Source organism: Poecilia mexicana, unplaced genomic scaffold (genome assembly GCF_051168715.1).
Source record: "Poecilia mexicana isolate PSO_F unplaced genomic scaffold, ASM5116871v1 scaffold_3, whole genome shotgun sequence".
Taxonomy (NCBI): domain Eukaryota; kingdom Metazoa; phylum Chordata; class Actinopteri; order Cyprinodontiformes; family Poeciliidae; genus Poecilia; species Poecilia mexicana.
The window spans coordinates 28,646,392-28,659,444 of record NW_028263372.1 but is presented as its reverse complement, the minus strand read 5'-3'; the positions used below and the strand labels follow the sequence as shown (position 1 = coordinate 28,659,444).

Genomic DNA, 13,053 nt, shown 5'->3' with positions numbered 1-13,053 from the left:
GATCTGCATTAGAACTCATACACAGAGGTATACTGATGGCTGACCTACTGTAAGTCACATAATAAATGGAAAAAACATTTCAAATTTCAAAATAAAAGAAGTTGATTTTCAAGAGGCCAATAGGAATGAAACTTTATTTCTCCCCCAAGAATTAAATAGTAGTAATTCAAAGTTACATAGCTTTTTTGACACATTCAAATGTCTCTGCTTGTCAAACTAATTCTAATATCAGAGAAAATATTAACTGAGGAAAAACAAGCCAGAAATAAAGTTGTTCAAACCAACCTGGCCATATATGAAAAAGTAATTAAAATCCTTTTCAAATCATGAATTAACTGCAAAAGTAAGCCAAAAAGCAGCCAACAAGTGTTTGTTATAAATATAATTAATCAGCTGTGGGTGCAGCACAATCAATTCATGATTTAACAAGAGCAGTGATTACTATTCCGCTGAAGGTCCATGTTGGTTTGGATGCCTTTAGAACCTTACTAAATGAAATCTTCATTTAAAAACTGCTTTCTATTTTTTTTTTACTCAGGTTCTCTTTATCTGATATTAACACTTGTTTAACCCTTTTCACTGTAAATATTGTTGCCCATCTCTCCCTTACATCTATTACAACGCCGACTTGACTCACGCTAAGATTAAAGTCTATTAACTCTATCACTGTGTTTGTGTTTACACATTTATTTAAATCACTGACTAGTTGGACAATTTAATACAACTTAAATACTAAATATATTTGTGGTGAAAACCCCCCCAAGAAAAATAAGGTTTTGTTAAATCCAAATATTTGGTCTCTGCTTGGGTCCAAAGAACCAAATGATGCGCATGAATTGTTGTTATTTGTGTTAGGATTAAAACCATGGTAGAGATGTAGATGTGGAATGTTACTGATTAAAGATCCATGGCATGTGATAGACTAGTAAAGATCATTAAAAGGCTTGGAGTAGTTGAACATCAGATAGTCCATGTAGTAGAAATCGTACGCTCTCTGTCTCTCCATCAAGCTGACCTGGGAAAAGTATCTTTCCGTGATCTCTTTAGAGGTCCGCACGTCTTTTGGATTCCTGTCTTTAAAACTAGGTAGTTTGAGGCTGTCCGGTGCTCCGATCATTCGCAGCAGGAAGTTGGACTCCTCCCCCATGTTCTCAAACTTGCCGATCAGGTCGTAGTCTATGAGACAAGGGTGGCAGAGCTTGTTCATTTGCTCCCAGTGGATGTCCATTCCCACCGGTCGGTGGCCATCCAGCAAGTACTGCACAAACTCTTTGAATGTGACCCCATTGCCAGTTTTAAGGGCTTCTGCAGATGGGGCCACCCTGTATTTTGATATGATGGGTTTTCCAAACAGATTGTGGTAGTAGTCATTGGGATTCTCAAACTTGTCCCTGTATGCTGACACAACCCTATCCAGGGGCTCACGGACAAACATAAATTTTTTATAGGTTTGGAGACGGTGCATTATTTCTTTTTGGTTGAATCTGTTCAGTGTCTTGAGGTACCCACCATAGTGTACCTGTTCATGATTAAGGCTGTCCGGGTTGGACGCCTTGCCCGACAACACTATAAGGGTCCTCTTCCAGTTGGAGCAGCCTGATTTGGGCACCTCACAATACAATACTTTGTATTTCTCCTCCACATATATGTATTTCACATGATCTGGTGTGATCGTCCTTGAGATGCCGCTTTTATATTTTGCACACATATTCTTCATCACTTGCTTCCGAGCTTCTAAGATACTTGAGAGGTTACTCCGGCTCCCTTCTGCAGAAAAACTAGGAAGAGATGTTAGGGAGACATTTTTGCTGTGGGTGATCTGAGGACTTGTTTTCAGTAGTTTGCGTTGTCTCTTGGTGATTTGAGGGGTGCCTATATCCTGCTCCTGAGAGACAGTGGTAGCTTTCTGTTTGCTCTCCTCAACGTTTGGGTGTTGCATTGGGGAGACGGGGTTGGCTTCTGCAGCTTGGAGGCCCTGATCAAACAATGACAACACAGAAGGAATGAAAAAGCAGCAGACATGTGAGACGAAACACAAAAATACACTTTGTGCTAAAAATGGGAATAAGCATGCAAGAGTGTGCTTGTCTGAAAAAAAAGAGAGAAGGTTTTATTCTCAAATTGGTCACTTGATGGTGCTGTTTTACCACTGCTTAAGCAAAGGTATAACTTTGTGAACTGCAAATGTCACATAGAGCTCAATGTAATCCGTGACCTATCAATAAACGGAGCTGTAACATCATATAAATGTCTTATAAACACTAAATGGGGAATGTAAATTAGAATCATCTACTGCCTGATTATCATCAGACGACGGCTAAGGCCATCACACATTCTGACATTTTATTTCAATTAAATGCTGTAATGACATCATTAAGCCAATGGACTAGATGTATAATTTTAGTTTTACTACAGACAAGGTGACAGGGCCATCATAAATCTCCGGTGCTCATCTTTCTGACTTAAAAGGCCAGATTCTTTCATCTGCAGGGACATGTAAAGGGAGAAAAATAGGGAGTGTTTCCTCCCTGTCTGTTTAATGTGCAAGTCAAGCTAGACACAGAAAGCTATGGTGCAAAATCCCCTTTCTTTAGGCTTTTCTGTGCTGCAAGTCTCCTTGCTGCTGATGAACACAGCAGAAAAAGGAGAAGGCAAGGGTCAGCTGAGAGCCCATAACACCTACTTGATGAATCGTCTGCAAGTAAAACATACTTTCTCTCTCTTACTGGTGAACTACCTGAACACTTAACTGCATGTGGCTCAAAGGATCAATCATCATGCCAACCGTTTACTTAATGTGATATCTAATATGTTGTTGTTTTTATTAGAAGAGCAGAGGACAAGTCAGCATATTATGAAACAAGGTTGTTCAAAATGGGGCCCTTGGGATATTTTTGTGTGGCCCCTGACCGCAGTACAAGAATGGCACAAATTAGGCCCACCAGCAAATGGGAATGATGTTTCTTTAGTCAACCATATTTCTTGATGTCTTTTTAAATATTATAGTAAGTAGTTTGACTTTTTACACAACAAACTAAAACAAGAAAAAAACCCCAAAAAGTTGGAAAACAATATGACTTCCTTTTATTAAGCCAAACATCTGCAATACTTAGTTGGATTGAAATAGGTAAAAGCAAGAAGAAATATGAAAATTAAAAATAAAATAATTTTTGTGTTCTAAGCTGGAGAAAAATGGCATCCGAATGCTTTTCAACTTACCGATTTTGCAAAAGGTTTGGACAACACTAAAATAAAGAATGCATCTTAAAGACCAAACATGCTTGTTAGAGAATATTAGTGAACAAATACCACGGTGACAACACCTCAGGAAAAAACCTGGAGAAGTTTGTGTGTTGATAAAAAGTCACAAAAGAACTAAATTTACCAAGTAAACATAGAGATAATAAAGAATAAAATAAGGTTCCAATGAATTTGGTTGACTTTTGCTTTGAATACTGGTTTAATTAATAGTTAATGACTTTAGAGGTGTTCAAATGTGTTGCCCAAATCCAACACATTTTATCGGCCATAATGACAGACAAGCTGGTGCCAAATCACAAAAGCAAGAAGTTCTGTGCAGCAGCCAGATGTATCACAATCTATGTTCATCACAAACACCCTAAACTGACAGTGGAGAAAGGAGGACATATTTATAAAGGGTATCTCAGAAAATAATGTTTTTGTTACTGTCTGTCAGCCTGAGACAGAACGATGAACCTAAACAAAGTAATATTTTCTCAGTTTAAAAACTGACAACAAATCCTCTGTTGATGTGGATCATGCAGAGGCAAAACAATAAAGCACCACACATTGAGAGAACATCTCTGAGCTGAATAAGTTTCACGAGGGAAGAACGACCCTTCCTCCAAAGCACAAGCCTGAACAGCAATCTTGGAAATGTGATTGTGTTTGCTGCTACTTATTAAGTTTTGAGTTGTAATTAAGTTGAGTATTTCTTTTCCCTGAAAAGGATAAACTTTATACTTTAGAGGCTAAATGCAAGCAGTCGACCCAACAGTGCCAAATGTAGCCGCTCTATTTCTTTAATGACACTGGTGATTTAGTAAAATCCTATACTTAAAAATAGATGAAGATGGCTGCATGCACCTTTTAAGAAACACAGTTATTAAGGAGAGCAAAGATTTAATTTATCAAAGTAACTATGCAACAATCTAAATATTTAGGAATTAGTTTTAAAGTACAGATCTGTCTGAAAAGTATTTATTGCATCATCTTAAAGACTCTATGTAAAATCAGGAATTGTACTCTCCATAGTTATTGTCGTATTTTTCTGTTTGCTAGAAACATTATAAAACTGATCAAATCCTTCGTGTTGATGCTGCATAGATGAAAGGACTAAAAAAACAACTCCTATTGTGTGAGAAAAAAACTGAAAGAAAGGAACCTGCCCTTGGTAAAGTGGGATTGTCTACTCAGTAAAGCGACTGCAGGGACAGTGTAGGGTCAGCGTCTCGACACAGATGTTATCAGACTCGCTGAGAGGTACAAGGCTGACAATCACTTTTTTTCCCCTCCAATAGATAACAAGTCACAAGAAACCTGCGTGACTGTGTGCTGGGAGAAACAGAGTCATTACGTACCTCTTTGGACTGCTGTGGGGAGCTCATTCCTGGTGAGACACAAAGAAAAAAAAATGACAAAAATGTCAGATGTTAAGTATTCTTATCCATATGCTAAACAATTAAGAGATGGGCCCAGACACCGGCGTCAAGCTTTACCAAGATTATAAACATTTACATGTACAAAACCTCTAAAATGTTCAGTTATACAGTTTTTTCTGTTATATGTTGCATACAACAATGCAGCATTGTGCACTGCCTGTAAACTGCCTAACTCTTTTTTCCCCCTCACTAAATAGAAATACTAATTTCATGGTTTGAAAATATTTATATTTCCTGAAACCAGGAAGGGGAGAATCATCTATTGCCATTTGAAACTGAAGAAAATTCTGAAACATACTGTAAGTGTCTTTACTTGGAAACCACTTCTAAATTTAAATGGTATTATGTGTTTTTTTTGTTTTTATAATTATCATTTGTCTTACATTATTACCACTGCAATAATCAATGTGAAAATGTTTTTGGAGAAGTGGACATAAATGTACAAAAAACAAGTACAATTATTGTGTTCTTAATGTTACACTACATTTTATGCATGCACAGTGATGTATGATACTTTCATTCATTATTATATTACTGTGAATTTCTCTCACTGGCCCATGCAAAGTTGAGAGTTCATAAACTCCAATAATTAAGTACTTCCCATTACTTCACATCGCTCCTTTTAAATCATATTAAAATATGACAGCCTGATCATTACACAGGTAAAATATAGGTAGCTGAATATGCTGTGTTAGGAATGAACTTGCACAAGCAAGGAAACTTAGTTGTGCTCAATGTGGAGAAAGAAAAATAAAAAATTGAAAAAAGGATAGTGACTGAACGTGGAGAATCGAATGGATTTGTAAGAAAATGGGAAAAGATGTAATTTACTGAACAGAGTGGAGGAAGAGGCAGCTTGATAAATTTCTGGAGGACAGTGGGAGAGCAATGGAGACGTAGAAAAGAGTTTCGTGTTGTTTTTGGGACAGGTGCGATGTGTATTGGCAGATGCGCTGCAGAAGGACAGACGATGTGTTTAGTGGTCCGTCTCCTGCTGGACATCTTCTTTCCTAAGGTTCTCCCATCATGCTGATATGTAATCAAACTGACAGCTCTGAGTGGGGCTGCATGGCTGTTGATTTGGGCAGGGAAGGTGGGGAGGGGGGTTGAAGACACCTCTGCCTGAGTGGCTTGTCACTTCCAATTTGAGGGTGGAAGTGATAGGAACCTGCATGAGGGGGGTTTAGGAGAGGGGGTCTGTTGACGCAGGCCACAAACCTCCCTTAAGTGATGAGATGTGCACAACCCTAACTCAAACTTAGACACGCCTCAGTGGGGTGGGAATAAAATATGTTGCTTTGGTTCAGTGTTGTTTTAGATTACTATGCACCACCAAGCTTGCTGTTGCTGCGTGGCAATGTGTGTTGAGTCTTTGTCTTCATTCTTTTGAACGAGCAGTACAGAAAAAAAAAAAGATAAAAAAAGGAGTTGTGGTCTGAGTTGACGGCCTTTGACATCATCGTCTGATCTTGTTTGGATGTGCGGTGTATTATTTAATCGCCGAGCCCTATCTGGCGGTACATGTGGGATGTGAATTTTTCATTTCAATTTACATCGCCACACATGCAATCCATGAATATTTATCACAACCAAGATACCATCGCCTGGGAAGCACATTAGAGAGCAGCGATAGCAGCTTTTTTTTTTTTTTTATGCGTCTGCTGTTATGAACTGATGGAGTCCATTGTAGTCACGAACAGGAACAGCGTTTAAAACATGCATGGGTATTGAACTTGAGCCTGCCATTAAAGTGGTAATTGAAATCTCCATGGATTTAACTGGTTTTTAATAAAATGTGCTGTCTCGCCCCTTTTCCAAGTTTTAAGAGAGATTGGGAATTCTCTTTGATAGTTTCTACATCTTAATCCAAGTATAAACTTTAAAGACTTTAATATTTTTATATAGAAATCATATACATTGCTGTCTGGAAGCTTAAGTCCATTTATTTGGGAGATACATGTCATATTGTGGTATTTTAAATAATACATTAGAAATATATTTTCTTATCAGGATGGAATAATAATAATAATAATAATAATAATAATAATAATAATAATAATAATAATAATAATAATAATTATTATTATTATTAATACTACTAATAATAATACTAATTATTATTATTATTATTATTATTATTATTATTATTATTATTATTATTATAATATAACAAACCAATTCAATGAATTTGAAAAAGAATGATGTGATTTTCTCCTTTAGTTAGAGATATAGATTTACATCCTCTGGCTCAAACACATACAATTCCCCTATTTTGTGGATGAACTTGCCAAAGCAAGTTGTAGCAAAACCACATGCAAAGCATTGATTGTCATCTTCTGAGTTCTAGCCTAATTCTACTTAAATATTTCACCAGTCCCATCATAAGAATTACTAAAGCTCATTTACACTGGTTGGTTTCAAGTGATTAAACTTGTGGTAAATGTGATAGTAGTCATTCTTCTCCCCCCGCCCCACTTTGTGCCATGCTGGACAAAATGGGTGAGTACATCACAGAAATAGTGTTAAGTTCAAAAGCCCAATGCAAAGCCTCCTCAAAACCTGCATTGTGTCGTTTGGCTAAGATAGTTCAATAATTGTCTTATTTCTTATCAGAATTTTATATATTATGCTTAAAAGTTAAGCCTGTGTCTGTCTGTGCAGTGTTTACTTTCTATTGTTTTTGTTGGTTATGTAATAAGCCCCCCCTCCTGAAAGCATCAATAAAGCCCTAAATCATTATGACATCCATGCCCATGAGAAGTGAATGTGCTTTAAACTTTTGATCTTGATTATAGGATAATGATACCTTAATAATTTACATTTTTAAATCATTCTTATTTTAAAAAGGGAACAAGCTGAATAAAAACGTCTCGAGGAACACAGATTAACACTGGGTCTGCAACTGTTACATTTGTTGCTATACTGTTCAAATCATTTTTGGAAATAAGTCTGACACAGTTGGATTTCATTCGATAAATCAAACCTTGAAAACAGAGCAGTTAATGCTGGCTCTGAAAGACCAGTTCACTCTCAAAACAGGAACCCAAAAGTATATTTCATCAGGTGGATTTGTTTCGTCACAAAGCATGAATGAAGCAGCTAATACAACTACGTAAACTGAATTTCAAGGGGATTTGTAAATATCATTTTTTTCTCTGTGGTATCCACTTGGTGAAGCTAATAGTTTCCGTTTGACTGCAATTTCACACTCACTCAATTCTACTCAGTATAACTATGCTATTGATTTTCACCGCTGTGCAGTGAAAGAGTAATAAATTGTTCAGAAGGGAAACTTCACAGCGAGTGAAACAAAAAAGGTCTATAAATTCACATACACATATGCAGATGCAAAATATTCTTTTGCAAAAATTATATTGTTCTAACTGAATGCTTTTCGTTATTCTGACATACATGCATGCCAATATAAAAACAACTTGTTAAATAGGAATATTTATCATGATTCAATTAAATTCAAATTGTGTTTAAAGCATGATGGGATTTACTTTCATTTCATTTTCAACTTATCGATACTTAAAAGGAGCCACATACAAAAATGCAGAAATAGGACTTAATACGACAGATACAACCTTTCAAAAATAATGTTTTCTAACCACACCAGATCAGTTAATGTTTAATACCAACAAACTTCAACTTTGTTAAATAATTTTTTTGTCTTTTTATTGGATACCTAAATAAATACCCAATATATTGAGTGGCTCCCATCTTGACTACAAAACTTCATGGAGCCACTCATGTGCTTTACTAATATAAAAAGTTCATCTATTAAAACTTTGATTTTATCTCTTGACACTGAGACTTTATTTTGATTTGACTTCTTTCTTTGGCAAAGCGCTTGGAGATTAGGTGCTTTGTGAATTGGCACTATAAAAACAAACTTAATTGAATAGATTTGATAGCTTTGCATTTAATGCAGTTACAAAAAAAAATCCACATTAAAACAGTTTTTCACTTAATGAATACAAAAATAAATGCTGTTGGTTTTGTTTTCAAAATACTCTGTGAATTTGATGATAGAAGGTGATTAAAAAGCAAATTCAAGTTCTGAGTCATGTCCCACTGTTGCCCTTCAAAACAACCTTGAGCAGCCACTTCTCTTTGCGAGACAAAAGCCTCTGAATATTCATACACAGCCCAGCATTACTGCAAGGATCCACATAAGCAAGGGGCACATCATTAGCGGATCCATTAGCGCTCGTTCCTCTCAAACATCCTTATTCAGCTCCCTTACAGACACATACATCAAACATTATTTTTTTTCCCTGCCACAGCCTCTGAGGAGGAGCAAAGGACAAAAACAATGTGAAATAATGAGCTTGTTAAGAGAAGGCTTGTGACCCCATGTTTGGCGAGAACTTGTTAAATCCTCGTTTTTAAGCAGAGACAGTCCAGGAGGGAGCTAGAAACCAGACAAGGCGTGTCTTCCTCCAGCCCACTATTCAGACTAGGCAGTCATGCTGCGCCACCATAAACCTTTCATTAGTCATTCAGCACACTGAGCGAGCCTGACCCCAACCAGCTGCACTCCCCTTCTCTCCCTGAAACCACCCACACCTGCACTCTGCAAAACCGATCCTCCTCCACTTGACTCTTTGTAGGAATACAAGGCACGGGCGTGCTAGTGAGGTTTATCAGAGGAAAAGCGCTTGAGAGTGAAGGTATTAGGCTTTGAGCTCCGCTCCATTGATGTTTTAAGTTGTTGTGGTAAGAGATAAAACAAGGTTTTAGCTGGTGCTAAATTCCTTTAGGACTGGGCAGGAGAGAGCAGCTGCCGGGGAAAGGGAGGTGACGAGTGGGCAGGCAGTGATTTGAGATTAAAGGAGGCTCTCCAAAGACCAAACGCCGGCCATCTGAAAATTGTTTTGGATCTCATCAGAGGACTAGTGTGTGAAGTCAGGCTCGGAAGGTTTGAGACAATGTTACTGACACAAAACACAAGTTTGGCTCAGAATGAATCAACATGTTTTTAATTGAATCACTGACAATGAGCGGCAAATGAGCCAAAACAAGAAAAACAAAGAAAACGTGGCACCTTTCCAAATCAATCACATATGATTGCTGACTGAAAAACTGACTAAAACAATTACAGGATCCAAGGATTAGATTTGAAAACATCCACATTGCTAAATGCAGCATTTGAATTCTTAAATGCAAATCCCAGGCCATGAAAAGCCTATTTACTATTGTACTCCTCATACATTAAGTGATCTCTCTGGGTTTAGTGTTTTGATAAATAGATGACAAGGAATTAAAGTAGGTAGTGATGCAGCAGTGCAACTCAACAAAGAGTTGTGACTGACTTAATAGCTGCATTCTTACCTGTTTTTAAATAAAAGTTTTCTTTTTTAATTCTGATATTCTTGAATTTTTATTCAGATTGGTTGAATATGTTTTTCTTGTAATGGTGTTATGTACTGTAGTCTTATTCCTCTTTAGTTGAAACTGAATGGGTTTATCCAAATGTGTGGCTTCCTCTACTCATATCCGGAAAATGAAACATATTTACTGAAAGTTATCTGCTGAATTACCATGTGGTTTTGATATTTTTCACAAATCCAACATTTTGTATATTTGTTTGCCTGGTCTCAGTTAGACCAAATGATTATGCACCGCGTCATTTCATGTGCAGAATGAGAGTTTTCTATTTTATGGCTAGAGCCGTTTTTCTTTTTGACTTCCAGCCCCACTGCTGCATTTCCTGCTGCTCACTAATGGAGGCTAATGAAGGTCAATAATGACTGTGGCCCTTAAAAGCAGATGAATGCAGGCACTATTACAATGACTTCATAATACATTTATAAGTGCTGGAGATGTTTGAAGTGAAAACCTTTTGGAAGACATCATCACGTGGCACGGAAATGCTAACGATGCTGGTAACGTGACGTTTTGTTTCGGCTCTCCTGCCTAAACCACATCATTAAAATTCTACTCCGAACAACACAATTCCTTTTCCTGCAATGCAACAAGAAGAAAGAATGGCCGTGCTTACAAGGACTGAAAGGAGTGGTGAAATGAATAAATATAGAGCGTTCATAAAGCCACATGTGGGCTCCGACCGAGCTCAGGACCACAATTCAAGGTCAGCTTCTTTGGACTGAACGTAAATCACCGGGAATGTACTCTTTCATTAGCGGAGAGAGGGATGAAAAAGACGACACTTCCTCCAAATAACCTACTGTGTTAAATCATTGTCCCATCCATGCACCATAAATAACACATGGTTTGGCTCATGCTTGTCGGTGGAAGAGCAAAGGTTAAAACATACAAACTATCAGTGAGGTGGGAGCTGAGCACAGCAGACGACTATATGGAGTGAAACTGTGAGACCGCACTAAGAAAGAACAGCTGTTCACCACTGCTATTATCACTATATCATCACTCCTAAATGCTACTTTACAGCACTGCATGTAGGAGAATCATGTTGAGAACATATGCAAAAAAAAAAAAAATGCTCAATAGGTTTTTAAAAGAGACCTCATTTCAACATTGATATATGAGTTGACATAAAAACTAAATCTAACCGAATCAGGACACTTCAGGAAAGTATTTATGTATTGTGGTCCAGAAGGTGTAGGAAGACTGCCTCGCTGGAGTAACGGCATCCATCTGTAAAGGTTTTCCACATTTAGACTTTACCATATTGAAAACTTCGTTCTCACACAGGTAGCTTGTGCGTCCCAGGGGGGAAAACGATGAACTTGGAAGTTGCTGAAGCTCTTATATGTGGGATCAAATAAGACACTGATTATTGTTATGACAACTCTTTGACAGCAACGTATTCTGCGAGTGGATCCCACTTGGGGAACTTTCAGGGCTGAGAGATGCACAGACTTCTCAGGGCAGATTTCCATGGAAACAGGGAGTCAGAGAGCTGTGCGTGGGGGTGTGGTGGGAGGCGCCTTGTTTTAACACCATGTGAAGGACAGTGAGTGGCAGCCTGCATGATGATGGATGTGTAAACAGATGCTGCCTGTCAGCAGGAGGCTCAGGGTTAAGTGAATTATGTCAGCTGAGACGAGGTGCTATAGGCTCTAATTGGCACAGTTCTGTGTTGGAGGCTGCAGAACTCAAGGCATATAGGTGGAAAATATGCATTGCAGAGCTAGTCTGTGAATGTACTTGACGAAAAGACTTTTGAAAGCAAAGACACCACTTTACTGGCATATCTGCAACCCTACAAGTCAAGGTTGCACCGTGGTGCAGCTGGTTACAGAAATAAGGTCCATTTTCAGTCCCAACCAGGAGTGTTTTTGCATGGAGGTTGCATGCTCTCTCAGTGTATAAGTGAGTTCTCTCCAGGTTCCTTGAACAGTCCAAAAACATTAACTTTTATATTGATTAAACACTCCAAGTGTGTGAATGCAAGGTTTTGTTTCCTGTGTGTATCAGTGTTGCCCAGTGATGGACTGGCAACCTGGCCCCCGCCTTTCACCCAATCACTGCTGGAGATGGGCACCAGGCCCCCGCTGCAACCCTGGAAGGGTGAGCGGAAACAGAAACCAAAGAATACATTTTGAACTAATGTAATAATAAGATTTCTTATTAATAATAAAATATAAGATTTCTTATTATTACATTACTGCTATATTACTTGTACCTCTTTAACAAAACTAGAGACTTTCTTTAAGATCCTGCTGAACTGAATTCTTTACTTGGAACTGATTTTATTTGTTCAAATATGGTGTTTATATCACAAAAGTTTCTCCTTGAAAACATTTTTTCCATTAGAAATAATGGAAAATACAATAGTTCATTATGACCCTCCACCCACCTACTCAGCACTCAAAAACAGTCGTTTTCAGCATAAAAGAGTTATTGATTCTATATGTAGCATTAATAGGAGCATTATATGGCAAAAATAACGATCTAATGCTAAAGAATAAGGTCAGTGAACACAGTTTCTGAGACAACCACAAGTTTACGACAAAGAAGATGACTAAGATTCTGTTTTTATTTATTTCTTTTTAAATAATTGTAATTGTTAACAGGACAAATAATTTCCACGATGACAGAAGGGAAAGCATCATGGTGTGTTGTCAATCTAGAGAAACGTACAGTGGGCCCAAATCTTCACCCAACGACATATTTCAGCATTACTCTTACTAACTGATTCCCTAGAAGTACTGACTTCACTCGCATCACTATCTCTGTATACAATTGAAAACAAAACCCTTTCAAAATTTTAGGAAAATCACAGCCTGGATAGTTTGTCAATCGATTACAGTGCAACACAAACAACTATAAACACACATAAACTCATTCCAAAAGGCATTTCGGAAACACCAATAAATATAACAGTAGTGTTTTTGGACTATGGGAGGAAGTCAGAGTACCCAGAAAGAACCAACACATG

The 13,053-nt window shown here is 37.7% G+C and overlaps 1 protein-coding gene across 1 annotated transcript; it reads right to left on the bottom strand.

The window, feature by feature from the left end:
• Positions 1-516: 516 nt before the first annotated feature.
• chst8 (carbohydrate (N-acetylgalactosamine 4-0) sulfotransferase 8) lies at positions 517-2,101 on the bottom strand. The gene has a single exon (XM_088004397.1). The coding sequence runs from the start codon at positions 1,937-1,939 to the stop codon at positions 923-925; it is 1,017 nt and encodes a 338-aa protein (XP_087860523.1). The 5' UTR covers positions 1,940-2,101; the 3' UTR covers positions 517-922.
• Between the last annotated feature and the right edge of the window lie 10,952 nt (positions 2,102-13,053).

Excerpts from the sequence above, each read along its gene's own strand:
- chst8 (XM_088004397.1), bottom strand. The coding sequence starts at position 1,939 with ATGCAACACCCAAACGTTGAGGAGAGCAAACAGAAAGCTACCACTGTC.